Source organism: Protopterus annectens, chromosome 7.part0 (genome assembly GCF_019279795.1).
Source record: "Protopterus annectens isolate FY-2018-M chromosome 7.part0, PAN1.0, whole genome shotgun sequence".
Classification (NCBI taxonomy): Eukaryota; Metazoa; Chordata; order Ceratodontiformes; family Protopteridae; genus Protopterus; species Protopterus annectens.
In genome coordinates, this window is record NC_056739.1 from 623,760,366 (window position 1) to 623,785,417 (window position 25,052).

Below are 25,052 nucleotides of genomic sequence, written 5' to 3' on the forward strand. Positions count from 1 at the left end.
CTCCTGGCTTCCAAAATGACATCTATAACAGCTTTAGAGAGAGATGTGTTCTGACTGGCTATATTATCCGCCATGCATCCAGATTTAAGGTTCTGAGTTGGCTGTGCAGGATTTGATTGTTTTGTTGAGTCAGAAGATAAGGAATTTGAGGTAAAGTCCAGGCTGGACCTTGAGACAAGCTCTTTAGGATTAGGTACCAGTGCTGGTGTGGCCAGTCTGGGGCAATCAGTATCATTTTTGGCTTCTCGTCTGACTTTTAGGAGCACCTTGGGAAGGAGAGGCAGTGGTGGAAAGGCATAAACTGTTAGGGTTTTCCAGCTGAATGATAGAGCATCCACTTTCCATGCTTGTGAGTGATAAGTGCTTGTGCAGAATCTCTGTAGTTGGCAGTTGTGAGGGGAGGCAAAAAGATCTATGTCTGGGCATCCCCATTTCCTTGTTATCATGCAGAAGACCTGTGATTTAGTTTCCACTCGTGAGGGTCCATGAGGTTTCTGCTTAGTTCGTCTACCAGAGTATTTTTCTTTCCTGGCAGGAATTGTGCCTGTAGATGTACTTGGTAGGTCAGTGCTGTGTTCCACAAATTCATGGCTTGCCTGCAGAGGGGGTAGGAATGTGTGCCCCCTTGCTTGTTTATGTACCACATAAGTGTAGTATTGTCCATCTTTAGTAATAGTTGTCCTGGATGTAGTAGATCCTTGAAGGCTGTCAGGGCATTCTGTACAGCTAGCATCTCTTTTTGATTGATGTGAAGATGCACTTGGTCCGCAGGCCACGTGCCCTGAATACATTTTCCTGCCATGTGTACCCCCCAGGCATAATCCGATGCATCTGTTGTTAGTGTCTGCCTGGCTGTGGGTAAAGTGAAAGGCTGTCTCTTGTTGTGGTGACAGGCAAGTGCCCAACATCGAAACTCCTTTTGCAGGCAGGGAATCAGAGTTATTGTTGTTTCCAGGATGTGGCAATGTTGAGTCCAAACACTTTTTAGATACCATTGTAGCTTCCTCATATGCAGTCTTGCATATGGAATTAGCAGGATGCAGGATGCCATGAAGCCCAAAGCCTGCAGAATTTTTCTTGCAGGTAGCTCGGTCTTTGTTGCCATCATTTGAAAGTAATGAGTCAGTTGCCTTTGCTTGTCTGGCATAAGATAAGCCATCTGGGCAGTTGTATTTAAGCTTGCACCCAGGAATATTCTCTCTTGAGAGGGCACTAGTTTTGATTTATTTTCATTTACTGTGTACCCTAGTCAAATTAGTAATCTTTTTACAAATGCCAGATGCTTTAGTAGAATGTCCTTGCTCTCTGCTTGAATAAGGCAGTCGTCCAAGTAGGGATATATTTGTATTCCTTTTTGTCTGCAATATGCAATTACTGGTGCCAGGCATTTTGTGAAGACTCTGGGCACAGTAGATAAGCCAAAGGGCAGTGCAGAGAATTGGTAATGCATTGAGCCAGCTATGAATCTGAGGTATCTTTTGCAAGATTGTCTGATTGGGACATGCAGGTCTGCCTCTTTGAGGTCCAAAGTAACTAGCCAAGCCTTCTTGCCCACCATGGGTAAAAGTTGCTGCAGTGTCAACATTCTGAATTTTGGAACATCCAGTAAAGTATTTAAAACTGACAGGTCCAATACTGGTCTCCAGGCTTTGTCCTTTCTGGGTACCAAGAAAAGTCTTGAGTAAAATCCTTGCCCCTGTTGTTGCTGTGGTACTTTTTGAATAGCTCTCATGTCCACGAGAGCAGAAATTTGTTTTTGTGCCTCTGCCCACTGATTTTGTGGCGGGTCTGGCATACCTTTTGGGCCTTGGTAGGGTGGAACATGTAGCCCTGAGAAACAATATTCAGTACCCATTTGTCCTGGGTGATCTTGTGCCAGTTTTGTGAGAAAAGTGCTAGTTTTCCCCCTAAGGGAGCTGCCAAAAGTTAAGTGCTTAGCATTGGTAGAGGGAAGTCATTGGGACTGTTTCCTATAAGGTCGTGATTTGTCTTCTCCGCCTTTGGGAGCTGAAACACCCCACTGTTTAGGTCTGTATGAGCCTTGGGGCTGAGATCTGCCTCTTGGGCATCTGTATCTGCCTCTGTGTTCTGTCTGACACTGGAAAGGACCAATTTTTAGAAGGCCAGTTCCTACTAAATCTAGGTGGCTGAACCTGTAAGAAATCCTTTACTGTCTGCATTGATTTTGCTTTATCCTCCAACACCAAACAAAGTATCATGCGGTAATGGAGCATCCAATAATTTTGCTTTAACATGATCAGGTAAACTTTGTTCTTTTAACCAAGCATGCCTTTGAATGACAGAACCTGTAACTGTGGCTCTGCAAGAAGCCTCTAATGAATCAAAACCACATTGCAGAGGATGCTTTCCCACTTGTTCAGCTGCATGCAATAAATCCTGCATTTCCTTATTGTCAGGACATTCTGAGCTTGTAGGCATTTTCTGTTTTAGCCACAACTGGAAAATAGCAAACCACAGGAAAAAAAAACAGAAGAATGTGAGCAATCCAAAGGATACCACAGTTTATTTCCAAAACAGTTAAGCGCTTTCCTCTCCACTACAGAAACTTCCTCAGAACAAAACATTAAGCTCACCCAACCAAGTTAAGTACCCCTATCAATTATTCAATTTGAACAATTGAAATTTAAAAGCAGTATCACAACATTGAACATAGTATTAAAAATTACAAAAACACATTTAAAAAGTCCTAAAAACATTGAACACATAATATTGCACTCAGCTCTATCATTAAATAACCGTTAAATAAATACAAAACTCAAAATAGTTTTTAACTTTAACCATCTAAGGGTTAACCTGAAATTTGATCAAGTCTTAAAACACTGGCAATACTAATGGTCTCATTTATGCCTGGGTATCGGGAGGCATTCATAAGTAATTGCCATCTTAATTCCCTATGTCCAAAATGCCCCCTCTCTCATCTTCCTTTAATTGCTGTAAAACCAAGAATTTGAAATAATGTGTAGAATTTTCACTTGTGTCTAAATAATGCACTTGTCAACCTAGCATGTCTGATGTCCCCTAAATGTTCCACCATTCTGGTCTTTAATTTCCTACCTGTTTTACCAATATAGAAAATGGGAAATTCCTGACATTTAGCCATGTATATCACTCTTTTACTGTTACAATTGCAGTGGCCCCCAATATACAATTTTTGTCCATTTACCTTAACATAGTCATCAATTTCTAATAAATGTGGACAAAAAGAACAAGCATTGCATTCAAAATTCCCCACTTTTCTACTTGTCTTGTGGGTAGGTCTCATCCCCTCTAGAATATTCTTGATACATTTGTCTCTCCTAAACACATACTTGGGGTTCTTACCTACTTTGGAACCTATACTAGCATCAAATTGCAAAATTTCCCAATGGTCATTTAACACCCCTATAATGGAATTGGCCATCCCATTGTAGGTTAACACCAGAGACAAATTAATTTCACCCCCTTGTTTCATACTCTTACCATTCCTAACAAACCTATAACCCAAAATTGGTTTATAAACCCCTTGATTTCACTTAAAATAACCTCTTTGGTGAGCTCCTCCAAAAGCCATTCAGGATATCACCTCTGTTTGAACATATGACTGATAAAGTCCAACTCAACTAGAAAGTCAGCATCAGAACTAACCATCCTGGCTGCTCATATCAGTTGCCCTTTAAACCACTCCCTTCTTTTGATGCTCAGGATGGCAGCTCCCATAATCCAGATATGAATTAGAAAAGGTTGACTTCCTGTGTATTTTGGTCAAAAATTTAATTTGGGCATAATCAATTGTTAAATCAACATCTAAATATACTATGCGTTCCTTACTGAATTCAAAAGTGAATTTAAAAAACTCTACGGTTTCATTAATGTACAGAAAAAAAACTCCCTCAGGCTGTCCTCTGTACCCTTCCAAATCAGGAACAAAACGTCCAGAAACCTAGTATAGTGGACTATTTTACCCCTGTACTGACTGTTAAATACTCTTGTTTCCAATAGGACATAATGAGATTAGAAAAAATGGGGGCACAAGCGGCCCCCATTGCTACTCCTCTAACTTGTTTGTAATACATCCCTTCAAACCAAATGTAGTTCTTTAACACTAACTCCATCAGTGCAGTTATTTTATTAACTTCATCTTTTTCAAACATTTTGGTTTTATAAAGCTGTTGTTCTAACCAGTTTATCCCAATGTCTTGGGGAATAACCAAAAACAGATTTACTACATCAATGGTAACCATAAACACATCACTTGATAGACCAATTCCATTTAACTTATTAATAAACTGCCAGGAATCTTTACTTATGTAGTCAAAAAAGGCAAGACTTTTTGCATCAAATAATCCAAATATTTAGAAATAAAATAAGTTTTACTTCTTTTACTATCCACAATCAGCCGAAATTTTGGATTAATCAGCCCCTTATGTATTTTAGGAATGCCAAATATATTTGGCACCCTAGGAAACTCATTTTTTAAATAATGGTATTAGTCTACATCAATTTGGCCCTGAAATACCATGTCATCAAGCGTCAAATCAATTCTTCTATATGCCACCTTAATTTCATTAAGGGAACTTTCTTCATATGAGTCAACCATTAAAATGTTACTCATACAGTCTAGGTACTCACCTCTCTCCATTACCACCACCCCACTTCCTTTATCAGGCTTCATAAATCTGATGGTGGGATCTTTAACTAGTTCTAACATAAGTTGTTTTTCTTCCTTGGTCAAATTAGAATAATCGGCCTTTCTATTGTACCTATAACTTTTTCTTATTTCTTTTTCACAAATCTTCTCAAAACGTTCCACAAATTTGTTTAAAGGTGGATTAAAGATACTAGGTTTCTTACATTTATTACTATACTGACACCCCATATTTGAATCGTGACCAAACCATATTTTCAGGTTTAATTTTTTTGTATAGTTTTTTAAATCTATAAGGGACTCTACAAAGTTCCCATTTCTACATGGGACAAATGTAAAACCTTGTGCTAGGTCAGCATGCATCACGTTAATGTCCATTTTAGAATAATTATAAATTTTAAAATCCCATTTACCATTAGTCACTATTTCAGGACCTTCCATGCTAGAATAAAATTGCCTGTCCAAACATTTTACCAAAAGTTCTAACATTCCTTCACTTTCATTACCAATGCTATTCGTCATAACGGTTTCATTATTCCCATCACCATTGGCTACCCCCAAATCAGGTCCATTTGAAAGTTGTTCAATAACATTTATATTGACTTCCTTGTTATTTCCTGGCACAATATCCTGAACATTTTCAAAATAAAATGACAAATCTATGAGGGTGTTGTTAGTCTCACACTTAACATCCTTGTTTATATTGCACATACCATCATGCCCAAAAGCCTCAGCCTCTGAGTCCAAATTTGTTTCTATTGGACTAACCTCATTTAATAAACTGTAAGCAACATTTATGTAGTTGTTACCATGCCTAATTTCCACCGTTATACTATCACTCACCCCTTCCAAATTCATATCACCAACCCCCTTAAAACAACCATCCGTTCTCACAGTAGCATTGACATTAACTTCACAATATGTTACTTCCCCAGACAACCTCTTAAAGTTGCCATCAATTGAACCACATTTCAAACCGCTGTTTCCCCATCCTATACTATCTACTTTGAAATACATTTAATTTGTTTCAAAATTTTGTTCATCATGGTTTCCAGAAAAAATGTTGTGTGTATAATCAATACCACTCGTTAGACAATCGGACACTATCAGTCGTATTACTAACCATAACTATTTTTGTGTAAATTACTGTACACACAATTCATAACGGGCCCGTTTAAACCCATTTCAAAAGTACCTTCAGGATAGCCACCCTTCTTCATTACTGCACCTGAACTGTCTTTTGTTGCTTGCATCATACTGTCTTTAGTTTGAATACTCTGCTCCACAATGCCACTGCCCGACCTCTGGGGTTCCCCAAAATAATTTAAAATTTGCGGCACCGGATATTCACCGATGTTCAAAAGTATTTTGTTCATGGACCCTTGGGTCTCGCCCCCTGTGCCAGTTGTTGCCGACCTCTCCCAGGGTACGAAAAAGAGGAGGAAGAAGCTGTTGCAACATTTCCCTTGTCCCTTAGGCGGTCGGAACGCCTAAATTCATCTTCGGTGTTTGCTGTTGAATCCATACGTTGTGTTCTCCCTCCCTGGCGGTTGTAATCATCCTTCGTCACTTCCCCTCCATTGTTGGGATCAAAACTCCGCCCCTGCTGGTCAAGTCCCCCTGAAAAGGGATATACACGATCCTGTTGATTTTCTTTAAAATCTTTTTTTAATTTGTTTTTTTTACTAACATAAATAGTATTGCAGATAGTATTGACTTGAATATGAATGTTCTGATACACAGCAAGGTTTTTACCCACACTGTACTCACTGTCAGCTTTAATGGACTGGTCTAACTCGTCCAACTCTTTTGTAATTTTATCAATTTTGATTTTGTTATATTTAATCAGTAATGCCATTAGATCCAGTCCCGCCTTGTCAAATAATAAATGCACATAATTTAGTAAGTCTTTATTGGACTTTACCCCATTTGGCTATCTCCACATTCTTAATCCACGGGGAACCTGTTTCATTTCAATGTTTTTGTTTAAATACGCATTCTCTAGCTGCAGTTTTTTAAATACTAATAAGTCCTTCTCAAATTGTTTTAACTTTTCATTTGAAGTGGACTGTTGCTCAGGGGTAGTATGTTCACCACTGCTATTAAACGAAAATTGATTTTTTTTCCATTGATTTACAAGCCCATTTTATACCACAATCAGTCCTTGAGCACCCATAGAGGTATTTTGCATAAATTCATTGATTTTACCTTGTCCACTTGTCTGAATCCCCTCCGATTCAAGGGGTCTTACCAATTGTGAATCCATAAAAAGGCCAGTTCCTACTAAATCTAGGTGGCTGAACCTGTAAGAAATCTTTTACTGTCTGCATTGATTTTGCTTTATCCTCCATTTTCTTTAACACCTCCTCTGCCTTAACACCAAAGTATCATGCTGTAATGGAGCATCCAATAATTTTGCTTTAACATGATCAGGTAAACTTTGTTCTTTTAACCAAGCAAGCCTTCGAATGACAGAACCTGTAACTGCGGCGCTGCAAGAAGTCTCTAATGAATCAAAACCACATTGCAGAGTATGCTTTCCCACTTGTTCAGCTGCATGCAATAAATCCTGCATTTCCTTACCGTCAGGACATTCTGAGTTTGTAGGCATTTTCTGTTTTAGCAAAGAAATTAGGTATTGTTGATATTTAAGCATGTGAAACTGGCAATTTAAAGCCTTTACAGCTAAAGTAGCAGAGGTGTAAACTTTTTTCCCCCATCTATCCAGAGCTCTAGAATCCCTATCGAAAGGAGCAGGGTTTCTTGCAGTGGAAGCCTGGGACCCTGAGAAATTGTTTCTGGGTCAGCAGCAGGGTTTTTATAAAGAAATGTATGAGAGTCTGGGACCCTGTAGTACCTATCTGGCTTGACTGGTACAGGGGGATAAAGAATCAGGCGACAAACTGCATTCTGAATAAAACATCATCAGCAATATCTAGTACAGAGGGGATAGCAAGGGGCCTGTGCTGAGGCAGTAAAAGGAAGTCTCTGAGCCTTTTCTTGGATTCTGAATAATCCTGGCTCTCCCAATGGAAATGCTCCCTCATGGTGTGCAAGGTTTCCCCAAAAGAGTAATCCTCAGGAGGAGAGGCTGAAGGGATAGATTCTTAAGCATCAGAGTCCTCATAGGGGGGAAGAGAATATCCCTGTTCTGAAGAGGAATCAGAGGAAATAGAGACCTGGGTCAGAAGAGTCATAGTCAGTGTCTTGCCTAGGCCTTTTATCAGGAGGGGGATGGGTACCCCTGATCAAAGTAATTAGGTCCTCGGCCATTTTAAGCACCTGTTTCTTTGGCATGGATGACTGTCCAGGAGAATGCTGTACTAGTTTCTTTGTCTTTAGTGGTGTTTTAGACTTTGCCTTGGCTGCTGAAGTGGACTTGATAGTAAGCTGTGTAGGTCTGAAAACACCCTCAGAAGCCAATGCCTGCTCAGCAGCTCCAGACCCATCTGAGGGAATAGTTTCCGTAGGCCCAAAGGCCTAGTTGTCTCCACATGGGAGTCGGAGGCGGCCTGTGGCTCTGAGGTAGTGGGTGTCAGGGGCTGCAAAAGCACCTCACGGAGAACCGGCGACTGGCCTAGAAGAGGCTTTGTCTGTTTTGGACCTCAGATGCCTGTCCTTTTCTTTGTCTTTGCGTTTTTTTATGAATTCCAGTCGTCGGTTGTTCCGACGGCATTATGTAGTTAAACCTTCGGCCAAAGTAATGTAAAGCAAAATCAAACTGACGCTTAATAGTGCGTTGGTTGAATCTAGCACAAAACCGACAACTAGCAACGTCGTGGTCAGGGTTTAGGCAAGGAATACAGTAAGAGTGAAAGTCAATGACACGTACATGCATTTACTGAATCTATCCACCATCCTAGACTATTTATTAGGAGAATGAATAATAGGATTTTCAAGTTCCTTTTTTGGTGTCTGCTGCTACCATCATGGCATCTAATGGTACTCCTTCCTGCCCAATGCTGCTAATCCTGAGGAGCTGACAATATACGGTCTGGTCTCTCTGGATTGGCTCGATAGAATCAGGTATCTTCCAAGCCTGCTGTGCAATCAATTTAATCAGATCGTCAGCAGGTGGAAAGATCCAGGAGGTAGAAGGTCGGGCACAGAAAGCCTCTAGGTATACCGATTCCTCTGAGGAAGGCTGAAAGGAAGTCCAGCCACCCCACTGTTTCAGGATCTTTAGAAGGTCTCCGAAGGAGACATCTTCTGGGGCTGACCTTGGGGAACCTTCCCCTTAAGCGAAATCAGTATCTTCAGTGAAAGACTCTTCAAGGGAGTCCAAGTGCTTCCTCTTGCACTTTCTCTTCAGGGGTGCCTCTTTAGTGGAAAGGGACGGAGGTGTATCTGAATTGGATACGACCACTATGGTTGGATCTCAAGGCTTCAACACCCACTTTCCCAGGGTAGAGGAAGATCGGGTGAAGGGAAACACAGGGTTGTTAATCCAATAAAAGTGGTGTTGAATGAATGCCTGCAGTGGACAATGCCCTCTCCATGGCTTGGAAGACAGGTCCTTCCCCTAGAGGAATGGGAGCCCAGAACCGTGGTCCCACCTCGCATAGACGCCACCTCTGAAGCCGAAGCCAGTGTACAGCTAACATGTGCCAAGGCTCGAGGGGCATGGACGGCTCTGACAACACCAGTGTGGAACCATGCCACCCCCCCCCCCCCGAAACCAGCAACAAAGCTTTGACCCCAGGAGGTGTCCGGTTCTGACAGAACCAAAGACCTCAAAGATCTTTTCAGCACCTGAGAAGTAGCTCTGACCAGCACAGAGCCAGTTGAAATGGACTGTTGTTACCAGAAACTCTGAAGCCTCAGTAGGATCAGAGGAGGAACAATCAAGGTAGGTAAAGTTCCAGAGCTACAAAGGCTAGGAACTGCAGAAATGGACAATCCCCTTACCACTAAAAGCTGGTCCACCAGCCTCAAAATATCATATTCCGTGAGGCTCTTGATGGAACTGACCGAAGAGATGGACAGGGATCTGGGTTTCTCCAAGAAGAGGCTTGGAGGTCGGTCTACAAAAGGGTCTTGTGAGGGAGAATAACTAGTATGAGGCCTATTAAAGAGGAATTCCTTTGGCTTCGGAGATGTCTGCTCTGAAAAAGTAGTAGCAGTCAGTGCCAAAGGTGTCTGTGCAGAGGTAAGTACCGAAGGTGAAGTCTTTCCTCCAGTCGGTTCTGATGAAACTGTAGGAACCGGGGAAATCTTAGGCATTTTTGATAACTGTACTGAAAATACTGTCAGCACTGAGCTGTTCCCTCTTCTTTGAATGTCCATGTTTAGATGAGGAAGATGGAGGAGAGCAAACGTCCATTTCTGACTTTGGATAACCAGATATGGCCTCATCGAAAGCAGTTTTAATAAGGCCTTTTAGAATGAGCATGTTTTTCCTCTCAGTAAGGGCCCGGTGACTGAAGCCATGACAGATGTCAGTCTTCTCTGAAGGTGCACCAGGCCCAAACAATACACACATAAGGAGAGTCTGTCAGAATTGGGTAGCTTACGCTCACACTTCTGGCTCAACAGCTGTTTTGATAGATGTATCTGGCACTGAAAGCATCAAATGAGATCTGAGGTAATTCTGTGAGGAGCATTATGGGTAAAGCTTAACTCAAGAGTTTTGGAGTGCGAGAGCTGGAACAACAGCAGAGTCTGTTCCGATATATGAAACCGAACCCAGAGTGTCAAGGGTTAAGTGAAAACTGACAGCATCAGATTATATTTTATGTAAAACATTCTTATTTTAAATATGAAAAAACAAAGTGCCAATATACCTTCTCTCAAATGCCTTTAATTTTAGTAGGCAAAAAATCAAGACCTGGTCATTGAGACTGGGCCAATTTAGGGCACTGAGCTTAAGCTGCTAGTAGAATTCAAATTTTTCGAGAACTAAAAACCATGATCCCCACTCTGTCATTTATATGACTCTGTTTAATGACAGAAAACCTGAAGGTGTGATCTGGGTATTCTGCAACATGATTGACTAGAGCATTTGCTCTTTTTTGGTCTTCAAATCTGTGTGATCTCTCATATATCCTGCCCCATAATCTTCTCAGTCTTTCCAATACAGAACCTGGGACAAGTGCTACAGTAAGCACTATAAACTATCCTAGTAGAGTTACAGTTAAATTTGTTTCTAGGTTTAAGCAATGTACTGTTGTCAATAACGGTACTAATTTCAAGTATAAATCCGCAAAAGGGCAACACCCACATTTCTTCATGCTTGTGTTTGCTTTGTGGGGAGTAAATACTTTCAAAACATGTTCTGCTATTTCCGCTTTATTGCAAAAGCTGAAAGCAGGATGGCCATCTAATTTCATCTTCTTACCTGTCTCTGAAGGTGTAATACAAAGTAACAGGTCTTCAGCAAATCAAAGAACTTGGATGAAAAGCAGTCAGAATTCCAGGAAAAAACAGTCGAAATCCTCCATTCGATAAATAATTTAATAGTTCAGGACAAACAGCACAAATAGCAGAACAAACCTTTTGAGTAAAAAAAAAACTCTTCTTCAGTGTATAAGACCACTGAAGAGTTTGGTACTTGAAAGCTCACAATGTTTAAGAGAGGCAGAACAAAAAGATGAGACAAAAATTAGGGCAACTGAGTGGTGAAGTAATGTTGTCTGCAACTTTTTAGTCCACAAACTTACAAAAGCATTCTCAGTGCATCCTCATCATCCATCTCACAGCCTGGGGAAGGTAAGCTATAGCCTATATAATCCAGTTAATCGTCCACTTCAGAATCAGAGAAGTCAAGAGTCCTTTATCAGAGGAAGGTCTTTTTCTGGTTGGGAAAACAACTCCTGGCAAAGATGGTTGGTCTGACCCTGGCTGCAGGATCTAAATGAACAGAACAGTCCTGAGTAGGAGGCTGGAAGAAAAGATAGGGTCCCAATGTGTGTGATCATGAGACATGCTGGATGCCTGTTTTTCAGGTGTCACTGCCCAAGAAACCATAGAAGTACAGGCTGCCACCAGTACCTAGGGAGTTGCACTTCATCATTGTAGACCTTCTCTGTAATCGTGGTGGTGCCCTTCCCTCAGCATAACAGATATTTAAACATGGTACATGGGAACCAGTACTCAACTTAATAGTCACTGAAGTTTAGTCTGGAAGGAAATGCTAATATCTAAAGGCATGCTCATCTCCATAGGCAAAGTGCCAGAGGCCTTGGAAGCACCAGACATCCTGTCCAGAAAATTAACAAGTGCCTCAGTGGTAATGATAAACCAGGACATACAGGGCCATAAGGGATACTTTGGCAGTCTCTCATTTATCTTTCTCAGAGTGGGCCCACTTCTTTTTTTTTTTCTATGTACTATTTCCTTTTCTGCTACGGATGCCCTCTAGGGTAAGGCTACCAAGACTCTACAGATATGCCAGATGGTCTGATGAACTGAAGACAATGCATGTCCAAGATGGGTTAGAAGGGCTAAAACTTTCTACTGAATTTTCTGCAAATCTCACAAGAAATGAAAACTATGATAATACAAGCCTTTGTGAGTGATAGTGACTTGGGACTTGTAAAAAACACCATACACTAACCACACCAATTACAGCCACCCTAACCAACCTAATACAAGGTAAGAAAAATGGTCCAAAATCAGATACTTATCTGTCCACTCTGGAAGGTCTAAAATGGAGACTGATGAGTGTAAAACACACATTGCTTCACAAAAAAGTATCAGCAGTGATTTAACAGCTGTAAGAGCTGTAATACACTTCAAACTGCCACACAAGCATAATATGATAGGGTGAAGTGTCTAACAACTTTTACTCTTGCTTCTTCTGTGTGTGGCAGAGATAACTGCATTACAGCTTTCAGGGCTATAAAACAGTTTGTTCTGCTATATTTTTTTCTGCTACTAGTAGTACATTGGGGCAGCTGGGAAAGCATATGACAGGGTGCCTAGAGAGGAGTTGTGGTATTGTATGAGGAAGTCGGGAGTGGCAAGGAAGTATGTAAGCGTGGTACAGGATATGTACAAGGGTAGTGTGACATTGGTGAGGACTGCAATGGGAATGACACATACGTTTAAGGTGGAGGTGGGATTACATCAAGGATCAGCTCTGAGACCTTTCATATTTGTAGTGGTGATGGACAGGTTGACAGATGAGATTAGACAGGAGGCCCCGTGGACTATGATGTTTGCAGATGACATTGTGATATGTAGTGAGAGTAGGGACCAGGTTGAGGAGACCCTGGAGAGGTGGCGATATGCTTTAGAGAGGAGAGGAATGAAGGTCAGCAGTGCTAAAACAGAATATGTGTGTGTAAATGAGAGGGAGGGTAGAGGATGGTGAGGATGCAGGGAGTAGAGTTGGTAAAGGTGGAGGAGTTTAAGTACTTGGGATCAACAGTTCAGAGTAATGGTGAGTGTGGAAGAGAAGTGAAGAAGAGGGTACAGGCAGGGTGGAATGGGTGGAGAAGAGTGTCAGGAGTGATTTGTGACAGACGGGTACCAGTAAGAGTGAAAGTGAAGGTCTACAAGAGGGTAGTGAGACCAGCTATGTTATATGGGTTGGAGACGGTAGCATTGACGAAAAGGCAGGAGTCAGAGCTGGATGTGGCACAGTTAAAGATGTTAAGATTTGCACAGGGTGTGACTAGGATGGACAGGATTAGGAATCAGTATATTAGAGGGTCAGCTCAGGTTGGACAGTTTGGAGACAAAGCAAGAGAGGTGAGATTGCATTGGTTTGGACATGTGCAGAGGAGGGATGCTGGGTATATTGGGAAAAGGATGCTAAGGATGGAGCTGCCAGGTAAGAGTAAGGCCTAAGATAAGGTTTATGGATGTGGTGAGAGAGGACATGCAGGTGGTTGGTGTGAAAGAGCATGATGCAGATGACAGGAAGAAATGGAAACAGATGATCTGCTGTGGTGACCCCTAATGGGAACAGCCTAAAGAAGATGATGATGAGTACATTGGGGCAGCTAAATAAAAGAAGTTATGTGCTCACCATAACATTCCATGTGTTGTCCATTTTCATTCTTCCTCAACTGTTGGGTTCGGATCCGATTAGGCCATTACTTTAGTTCGTGGCCACCAAAATCTCTTGAGCTCCTCCCTTACCCATAATGCACCAACCCCTGACATACCTCAGATCTTGTTTGCTGTTTGACAAAAGTAAGTACTACTACTATAAGATACTTAACTGAAGTAAACATATCTGGAGCTCAATATGAAGGACAGTGGTGTCCTTAGAACTCTATTTCTTCCAGAAATCAATTGTGAAAAAGGTTGGGGGTTGGTAGCTGAACAACAACAAAAATGGACAACACAGATAAAACATTATGGTGAGCACGTACCTTCTTTATCTAATGTTGTCAATTTTCATTCTATCTTCAACTGTTGGGACAGAGTCCTCAGTTACCTAAATTCTCGGGTGGACTCGAGGTTATTCCTCAGCACAGTTTAGCCAAAGGCTGCTCTTACCCTCGATACCAAATCTAGTTTGTAGTGAGTAATAAAGGTATGAGGATTGGCCCAGGTTACAGCTGCACATATTTCATCCATGGAAGCACTACACAGAAGCACTGAAGCAGCAGCCATGGACTTAGTTGAATTAGATCTTAAAGGTCATGGTAAGGACAGGCATAACTTGTTACAGATAAGTGATATGCAATCCATCAGCCATCTTGCTAGAGTTATCTTTGCAACTGATTTGCCTGATTTAGAATCTGGAAAACTGATGTTTCTTCCTAAAATTTCGTTTGTTCTGTGCAAGTAAAAATGTAATTGTCTGTAGCCATTCAATAAATGCAAGGTATATTCACATTTATTTGTAAATTTAGGAAAGAAGACTGGCAGATTAATGGACTGGTTAATACTTGATTCTGACAAAACCTTGGGAATTAGAGGACTGGTATGTACTGATACTCTGTTCTTATGAAAAATCAAGAAGGGAGGTTTACAGGACAATGCTTGAAGTTCTGAAATTCTTCTAGCAGAGGTAATGGCCTCTAGATAAATAATTTTCCAGGTCAGAAATTTAATATCACATTTTGATGCTGGTTCAAAAGGAGAATGAATTAAGGGCCTCAATACCAGATTTAAATCCCATGGTGGAGTACAGCCTTTAACAGGGAGGCCTCAGTAGGAGAGTGCCTCTCAAAAAGGCCTTACAAAGCTTAGATGAAGCCAAGGAAGAATTGTTAAACCCAATGTGCAAGTTGCTGCTGACTGAAGTCTAAATTGTTGAGGAACTAGCTCCCTCATTAAAAACTGTTGCTAAAACTCAGGAACACTTTGTACACATTTTCAATGTGCCCAAAAAACAAACCTTTTCCATTTACTTCTGTAACGTTTTGTTGTAGAAGCCTTATGAGGAAGATAAATGTCTATGATGGACAGGGGAAGATAGCAGTAATTGTCTGGCTATTAAAGGAATTGGAGAAACCACACTGTTAGCTTGAATTTTGAGATATCTGGATGAATCATGCCTGTGAGGTGAGACATGAGGTCTGGAATTGGGACCAGAATCCAAGACAGGTAAAGGATATGAGGTCCAAAGGAAGGGGAACCAACTCCATCAAAGGCAGTAAAGTGCAATGAGGATGACTTTGATCTTCAACCTGGTAGCTTTCTGCAAAACTTTTGGAATTGGGGAGTTGGTGGGTAAGCATAGAGGAGACAAGGGGACCAACTGTGGAGTAGAGCATCTCTCAATGATTTCCCTGGTGGGGGGAATCAGACTTAAAAAGCTGCTGCACATGTCATTTAGGGAAGACGCAAAAAGACTGCAGCAAGGCTGGCCCCATTAATGGAAAACATTTCTGTCACATTCACGTTGACAGACCATTTGTGAGATAGTAAGATGGGCCTGCTCAATTTCTCTGCTATCATGCTGGATTTCCCCAGAATGTGCACTGCTATCAGAAAGCATTTGGAAAGGGCTTCTTGGCATAAGGGGTAAGACCTGGTTCCCCCTTGCTTATGTACCAGACTACTGACATGTCTGTCCGTATTGCAACCATCTCAAAAGAAAAAGTGTCATGAAAGGTCTGTAATGCTAAGAGCACTGCTATCATTTCCAGGACACTGATATGTGCATTTGCCTATTCAAGGGACTAAGTGCCTTGGACTGTCATCCCCAGGAAGTGACCCCCCCACCCACCCAATCTGGAAAGTGTCTGTGGCCATTACAGCCTTAGACTGAGGGAAAATGAAAGGATGGCCTTGTAGAGCTTGCTCTGACTGAATCCACCACCAAAGGTAGCTCTTGCATGACTGAGTGATTCTTATTTGGGCTCACGTGTTGATAAAGAATCAACCATTGTGTTACCAACATCCACTAAAGAATTCTCATATGAAATCTCACTAGAGGGACTAAAATTATGGCCACTGACATTGACCCAAAACTTGAAGAATAAAATGGACTGAAATTCTGGCAGATGAAATTCTTTTTTTGGATCTGGAATCTAATCTAAATCTGTACTTGAGAGAGGAAGAGAAGGTGTCAATGAAACAGTGCTGAAAACTGCTCCTATGAATTCCAATGCTTGAGACAGTTGTGACTGAGCCTTCTAGTAATTTATGGTTATCCCCAGAAGGGAACAAGTCTAGATACCTGATCTCTCTCTCTCATTAGTAGATGCCTGGTTGGGGAGGTAATAAGCCAGTCATCTAAGTATGGAAACACTCGGAATCGCTGTAGTCTCAAGTGAGCTGCTACCACTGCCATGCATTTGGTGAACACACTGAGGGCTGTGGTGAGGCCAAATGGCAGTGCTCAGAACTGGTAGTAATTGACTACCAGTCTGAAGTGTAAATACCTTCTGGATTGTCTGTTCATTTTTTTGTGATAGTACTCAACCTGAAGGTCTGTCGAGCAGATCTAGTCATCCTTGCCTAGAAAAAGGCAGAATGGACTAAACCATAACCATCCAAACATATGTGTCAAGCTACTTTGTTCAGTTTGCCAAGATCCACAATTTATCTTCAGCCCCATTTTCTTTGGCACTAAAGAGAATCTTGAGTAAGGTCTGGTTTCTATCTTGTCTGGTGTGACCTCTTGGATGAGTCTTCCTAGCAGCTTGTATTTCTAGTGCTACTGCTTTCTTCTGACTGGGTGGAACACTGGGAATTTTGCATACAGGTGGAGGTAGTAGGGAAAAGGGAATTCTATTATATCTGGAAATAATCCTGTGCACCCATGTGTCTTTTGTTATATCTAGCCAGGCTCACTGGTGCAGAAATAAGCAACACCTGACTGCCTCCAGAGCTGGACAATCAGACGACCTCTCAGGAGCAGTGGTAGGATCTCTAGGAGAAGGAATCTCTGGACCCCTGTTCCTGTGGGCCTCCTCTACCGCATGGCCAGAGATGTTCATCTGAGCTGTTCCACTGCCCCTGAGGGAATTATCTCTACATGGATCTTGGAAAGAACCCTGGGACTTCCTGAATCATATTTTGACCTCCTCATTGATTCCTAGAAAAGGATCTTTGAGGAGTCAAAAATGTATCCACATTGCAGAGAGGGTGTTTCCATCATTTTCACACCTGAAGTGTTCGTCTAACTTTTGGGCCAAACAACAAACTGCTGTCAAAGGGTGTAATGATGAATGTGGACTTGAAGGGCTCTGCAAAATCACACAAGCACATCCAGGTGTGTCTCCTAATGGAAATGCCTGAATCTACTGCCTTTGAGACACCTTTGGCTGCATGCAAGATAAGTCTCATGGATGAATTAGAAATGGCCTGTAGGGTAGCCGGGTCTACTTTAATTAAACAAAAGCCGAATCCGTCGACACAAACAGTGAAATGTGAGAACGTCGAACATGCAAAACCGTGAAATTTAAACATTGAAACCTCAATAGTCGGCCAACCTCACCGCCTGTAACATACTACCTACGCAAACACAACAAAAAACACAAATACACTAACCAAAACCATACTACTAATCCTAAATTAAAGCACCAAAACCCCACTTGTAAACCTACACTAAACCCCACATACACAACTATCTATGCACTACCCTTAACCCCTTCCTAACCCTAAGGTCCATAACTACTGCACACTTACCCTACAGAACTATACCCACACAAAGTAAATATTCCACACACAAACATACACACACACACACTTAACAAAACCCTACACTAAAAACTTTACATGCATTACCTATCTATGCACTTACCTTAACCCGCACACTACCCCTAAGGTCCGTAACTATCGCACACTTACTTTACGGAGCTATAGCGCAGACAGGCCAACTATGACAATTCGACATTTCCGATTTCGCTATTTAGTGCGTTCGACGTTTCTGTGTTTCACTGTTTACGTGTCAACTGATTCTGCTTTTGTTTAAAGTAGACCCGGGTAGCCAACCGAGAGGGTACAGAAATCGAAGTCTTTGCAGTATCAGTCCCAGAAAGTGATTCTGACAGGTCCTTTATCAAATCCCTTTGTAGTCTCAAAGTGTGCCAGAAAGTTCAGTGACCCAAGGGCAAAAGTCACTGAAGCATAAACACACTTCCCAAATCTGTCCAACACCCTAGACTCCTTGTTAGGGGAATGAACAGAGGAACTTTGCTCAGCAAGTTCCTTTTTTGTGGCTGCTGCCACAACCACAACATCTACAGACACTCCCTTGCTCCAGCATTTCCTACCTACCAGTGGAGCCATAATCAGGTTTGGTCTCAAGGGGACTGCCTCAACTGAGTCAGGTTCCTTCCATTCCCACCGAGAAATCAAGTCAATGAGTTCACTGGTAGATGGAGATAAACCAGGAGATAGACAGGACAGCTCCAAAGACTTCCAGGAATACAAATTCCCCTGGGCAATGGTTATCAAAGGACCACCCTCTGCTTAATAATTTCAAGAATGTCTCCAAATGAAACATCTTCAGGTAGTGATCTTGGGGACCCATTTCCTTCATCAAAATCAGCCTCTTCTGTGACCGACTTCTGAGAGGAGTCGAAATGCCTCCTCTTGCACATCCTCAGTGGGATGCTTTGGTGAATTATCAGAAGAGATTGTAAAACACTGCTGGGTAGAATGGTGACTTTGAGCTGGCTTGTCCTTGTAGGGTAGAATGATGTGGTTCAAAGTACAGAGACATCTGAGATCCAGAGTAAAGATTTGAGGGGGTAGGATCTGTCCATCTTGCTGGAGCAGAGAACACTCTTCACTACCTCAAAGGCAAATCACTCTGGGGAGCAGGAAGCCAATGGAGTCAAGAAGCCAGGCATCTGGCCCATTGGTTCCTTCTGCCCTGAAGGCAACCCCAACTGAGGTGGAAGCCAGAGTGGAGCTGTCCAATGCCAAGACTCAGAGGAAGAGACTGCTCCAAAAACCTCAGAGTTGACGCTAACGCCTCGAACCAGAGAGGGGTGCTTCAGCTGCAAAAGTCATCTGGCTTGAAGGACTTCGGAGGTGGTCCACTCAGAGTAAGTGTTGGATCTGAAGATAAGGATATCTTCAGATCCGAACCAGACAGACCCGGAAGGCTCAGATCCAAGGGCTCTGAAATGGTCAGATCAGAGAAGGAGCTGAAATAGGCAGAGTGATAGGACGGGCTTCTTGACCTGAAAGGGTATGAGCCAGGAGAACTTCCTTCTATATTTGTATCAAGACAAGCAACCTCGTTATTCTGTCCACATCACCTTTGGTCAAACTCCTGAAAGAAAGAGAAGAAGCTGGGGTAGGAGACTTATGTTGCCTTTGTTCCACAAAGGGAAAAGTTACTCTTGAACATAATGGATCCAGAGTAGGTGAGTATCTGGTTCTGGGTAATAGACTCAGATGCACAGTGCTTGGATTAGAGCAGGGTTTTGTCAGATCAGATAGTGGTTGGACTGTAGCAACCTTTGGATCCAATTTAAGTTTCTTTTTAGGCAGCTCCAAGGAAGATGGAGTTGATGATCGAGAAGGCTTAAGAGATTTAGTAAAAAGCTCCTTTAATTTTGATTTGGGAGAACTGAGCCACAGAAATAGCTTCTGAGAAGGAAGTAGGAAATAAACCCTTTAATATCAGCTTATTTTTTTCTATCCGCAATAGCAAGAAGATTAAAATTTTTACAAATGGCACAATCAAACTGAAAGTGGTCTGGGCCCAAACAATATACACACACACTGTGGGCATCGGACAATGGTAATTTGTGCCTGCACTTATGGCATTTTTTTTTTTTAAGTCATAAAGGACCTTTCACAGACATCCAGCACAGAATAACAAAAAAATTAAATAAGGAAAGGAAAGCTTTTTTTTTTTTGAGAGAAAAAGACAACAATGGTACCGCTAAATACACAAAAGGTGCAAAAGAAAGAAAATAACGAAACTATGCCAACAATATGAACCATGCTAATAAAAAACTACACTAACTGTAAAGTGAAGGGAGAATAAGTATTAAATTTGCAAAGATAAATAGTAAAACACATCATAAAATGAAATATAACTTGAGAGCTCAAGATGACATCTATATGCGAAAGCAGCAAACGAGATCTAGGTTATGTTAGGGGTTGGTGCATTATATGTAAGGGAGGAGCTTGAGAGCATTTTGGTGGCCACATGCTAAAGTAACAGCCGAGTAGGATCCGAGGATTAGATCTGAACCCAACAGCTGAGATTAAAATGAAAACTAGAAATTGACATCAGATGCTGCATTTTAATCTGATCTGTCCATTTACAACCAACTTGTTTTGCGTTCTAGACATGGATATCAAAATTCACCTCTCAGTTTTTGCTTCATTCTACTCCCAAGCTTAATCACTTGTCATGTTTCAAACACATATGGCAGTTGTGATCAGAGACCCAATCACAAACACAATGCTTGTCTATTATTCATCTGTAGCATAAAAACATAGTTTTGTGAAAAGTTACCTGATCTGTGAAACTGACACTCAATAGTATTAAGCCTAACAGATAGTATCTGATATGTTGTTACTGAGATATTCAGAAACTGATATTACTTCTGTGAGTTAGAGTAATAAAAACAGTATTGCATAATGATGGTTATCGTGCCTGCTCTTCCAGAGACGTGACCATTCAGTCCTTTCTTAGTGTTTAATTGCCGAGTACCCTTTTGTGACCACCACTGAGGATGGGTTTAGTTTTATGAGTGAGGGCTGAGTACATGGTATAACTGCAACACCATATTTGTGTTCCTGACATTTTAACTAGAATATTAACAGTTTAACAATGTTTGCCCAAGTGTTTCTAAATAACTGATTCATTCTGGTACAGGATTAAAGGGCTTCAGAAAATCGTTTTTTTCCCAAAGTATAAGCAATTGGTACAAACCTTCCTGCTCCTAGAAATAAAAATTGGTGCAGTATGGGGCATCCAAGATGGCTGTACAATGAACACCATAACTTCGGCTCACCAAGTGTGAAAACAAAAACTGAGAAAAAGTACCACCATTGAAAATGATAATTTTTGGTTAGTAAATATACTACCTGTATGCCAGAAAAGAAGAAATTTGGAAAACCTGAAAGAAAATCAATCAGAAAAGGTGAAGAAAAAGCACTGGCTGGGATGGATTCTGCAGCTGTTCAACAAACAGCAATTCAAGCTTCAGCTTTGGTTCAGGAGATGGCTTCCAGTAATTTAGAGGAAAAATAAACTAAATGTACTAAGAGATGAAACATCAGAGGAATATATCAATTCAAACAAAAGGCTTGAAAAAATACAAGCAGCCATTCAAATGGCCTGATACAACCGTAAAAAACAGAGGCTGACAAAGAAAAAGTTGGATGAATATGAAATTTCTCAAGAAGAAATGTTATAAAAGTAACACAAGTGCAAACAGAAAACCTGAGATGGAAAACCTGGAAGGAATAGGCTGTACTTATCAACTCTTTCTGCTGGTATGAGTATCTCCGGTCAAAACTGTGGCAGAAGGGCAAACTATTAAAAACTGGAGACAGCAGATTTGTAGAAAATGATTATTCATAGTACACCAAGCAAAGGTATCCAAGCAATCAGGAAATGCTGATGGGTAGGAGTGAGATTCAAGCTGTTGTATCCAGCTGTCGATCTTTTTTCCCTAGGAGATCAAAGTAATTTTGTGACGCAGAACTGGTGAATGAGGAAAGAAAGTTTATCCAACAAAAAGTGAGTCAAACAAGCAGAAGGGGACTCTGCTTCTCATTCTTCTCATGGTAAGGTTCAGAGAGAGACTTTACCAGTGATACGTTTTTCCAATGTTCTAAAGGAAACTGCTTGAGAGAGAGAAAAAAAGCACAGGAGTCGACCAGAAGAATCAGCAGTACCTTCGCCTTGAACCAGATGGTGTTGGGAGAAAGAGATGAACAGGAAGAACACCAGCAACTCTAAAATTAGTGAATAAACTATATAAGAATAAACTTTATAAGACTATAAAACATCTTATCACATTTATAAAATATGGTTTTGAAAAAAAAAAGTAGTTGAGAAACATTGAACTTTTGATGACTTTGAAGAATCTTGTGGTGGACTGTAAACTGTATAAACCCACTGTACATCACTAATGTTTCGAAGCACACTAACGAGGTGGGGGGGGGGTACCATTTGTATAAAATATATGATATAAACTGGGTGTTACACAGAGTAAAACAGTTTTGTGTAATGTGTAGCCTAGGGTATTTTAAATGTTGGGGGGAGGGTATTTTCAGTAACTGTTGTATGTGTTAAACATACTAAAGAAGTGGTGGTGTACATTTTCATCAATTACTCAGAAATAAAGTTATATTTATGTATGCTTGTTTTATAAAATGTATCTAAACTAATATTAATATTAAATATGAATAAGCATGACTTGGACCTTTGGACTTGCTCCTATGTCTCTGATGGACAGAGGCAATCTGTAAATCACCCCCTATAAATCAAATCTGTAGGTCACACTTGGGTTGCGCAGCTAGTGTTTAAAGGTCTCTAGTGGTTATTAGCCTAGTAAACACCTATGAATTATAAAAGATCATGTGAGGTTTAGTAACAAAATAGCACCTCTCTCTAATTTCATGAAGTCTTTTTGGTTTCTTACACCATGACAGGAATGGACCTCATTCCAAGTCAACGTGTGATTCAAGTTAATGAAATTAGTGGTGTTCCAATCTTTGATATTAGCCAGAAGTGCTCATCGCAGCATTCGCAATGTGCCCAATAATGACTACTCCTGCAATTCATATGGAGTTACAGGTATTGGTAACATATCAAAGTATGATTGTAAAAAAAATTTTTTTTTTTTTTTTTTTTTTACAAGACCCATTGCTCCTTCTACTATTGGAACTATCTGGGTATCCTCCTTCCACATTGCCCTCGTTTCTGCTTGCATATCCTATTTCATGACCGTGTCTCTCTCTATGTAGGACACTACAGTCACTCAGTATAGCAATTTTAATGATCAATGATTTAATGATCAACGCTACTTTTATCTTCTTTTCATGAACTAGCATATCTGGTTTTCTTGCATCTATTTTTCTTGAACTGTTGGTAATGGGTGATTCCATGTGATATAAACTTCATCATTTTCTATAATGCTTTGTGACTCATGTTTCCAGTCTTTCTCAGCTACTTCATTATAAAGTTTGCACAATCACCAGTGCAACAGTCTTGCCTATGCCTTTCAGTATACAGTCCTTCTACAATTAGTAACACGTGCAACTGCTTCCAATTCTGTTTTACAAAACCTACATTTGCCCGTTTCTCCCACATGTTCAATGAACTTCAAAGCAACATCTATACAAGTCTAATATCTTGGGCTGCCAATATTAACATTTTGTCTTTTGGTTTAAACTCACCTCTCCTTAACCATTTCTGTGTTCAATCCTGATCAACATGAGCTTGTTCCCACAGTTTTCTCTACTTTCAACTGCAATTACACATTTTCCACATTTTTTTGCCATTACATCCGATCCTTCACCTTATATTCTTTTTTTGCTTTTTAGCACATTCAATTGCTGCCTAATTTGTATCTACTTCTGGTCTGAGTTCCATCCCTGCTTGACACTGAAATGCTTCTGCTAAACTAAGCAGGGATGTCATCAAACATTCTCTGCATGATTCAAAACATTCACATTCTTGTGAGGTCAGAAGATATGTATGCAGTCCATGACTGCAGATCTATACATGTAATCAATTTTCAAGGAGGCCCATACCCCCTTCAGAATGGGCAATACAAAGTCTTGATATAAACTGATTTTTATATATCATCTGAGGAGCACGAAGCATAGGTTCATAGGTTTATACTAGGCTATCTGCCCTAAGGCATTTATAAGCCTAGCCCAGAGTTTTTGTGGCTTACGCCACCCCTTATGTTAAAAAATACTGTGCCCATTAGTTTGTTATGCCTCTGTCCAGCAGTGACACAGAGATGATTCCCGGGTAAACCTACGATCTCCCATCCACCGGTCAAGATTTCTCTTGAACAGAGCCAGCGAGGTGCTCTGCCTCACATGGACCGGGATTTTATTCCACAACATAGGGAGTCTCTGGGTGACAAATATATCCCTCCAGCATGTCCTATTTATATCCGTGCTAAGGTTTAAGTCACTTGCTCTAGTGGATCTGGTAGATTTGGATTTTTTGAGGTGGAGCATGTCCATTAATTCCGGGCTGGACATGGCCTTGTATGTCAGGCACAGGTCACCTCTGAGCAGACGGTATGCGACTGAATAGAGCTGGAGTTTCTTCAGTCTGGCAGCATATGACAGATTTTGGAGTCCCTTTATCCTTTTGGTGAGGAACTTTTGGGGTCTCTCCAATTGCTGCAGGTGTCAGGTGAGATACATCCCAAATGGGGCATTGTACTCTATCATTGGTCTGATAAGTGAAGAGTACAGGGGAACAATGACCTCACTTGATCTGGATGTGAATCCCTTCATGATCAGGTGGGCAATGTAGAAGGTTTTTCTAACCACTTTAGCAATGTGTGTCAAAAGAAAGGCCACTGTCAACCTGGGTCCCCAGGTCCCTGATAACCTCTTCTGTGCTTAGTGGATTGCCACCTGTATGGTAGCTTGGGGTTAACCTTGTTTTTCCTGAAGGGTATGACAATACATTTTTTGGCATTTAACTTCAGGCCATGGCTCTGGCACCAGCTATCAGTTTCCGTGAGACCCCTCTGAAGGATATCTGTGTCCGATGTACTTTCCACTATGGCTCCTAGTTTGCAGTCATCTGCAAACTTTGTCAGCCTTAGTCCTCCTATGTTAGCCTGTACTTCTGAGAAGTAGATGCCAAACAACAGGGGGCCAAGGACTGAGCCCTGTGGGACACCACTTGTGACCGGCTTGGAGTCTGACATGGCGCCAGCTACTGTAACCCTGTGGGTTCTGTCCTTTAGCCAGTTTGCAACCCATCTTGTGACATATGGGTTTACATTTAAGCTGGTAAGTTTCTCTATAATACCCAAGTGGGGTATTGTGTCGAAAGCTTTTGCAAGGTCAAGGTAGGCTGTATGGACTGCCTTTCCCT

The 25,052-nt window shown here is 41.2% G+C and overlaps 1 protein-coding gene across 1 annotated transcript in view; it reads right to left on the minus strand.

The window, feature by feature from the left end:
• VPS13C (vacuolar protein sorting 13 homolog C) overlaps window positions 1-25,052 on the minus strand; it is a 6,956,796-nt gene that overhangs the window by 4,486,445 nt on the left and 2,445,299 nt on the right. Inside the window, exons 25-26 of the mRNA XM_044076309.1 lie at window positions 6,062-6,518; window positions 4,517-5,646 (exon numbers count right to left, since the gene is read on the minus strand). Of these exons, the coding sequence (XP_043932244.1) occupies window positions 4,517-5,646; window positions 6,062-6,518 (1,587 nt within the window). The remainder of the gene's footprint in view (window positions 1-4,516; window positions 5,647-6,061; window positions 6,519-25,052) is intronic.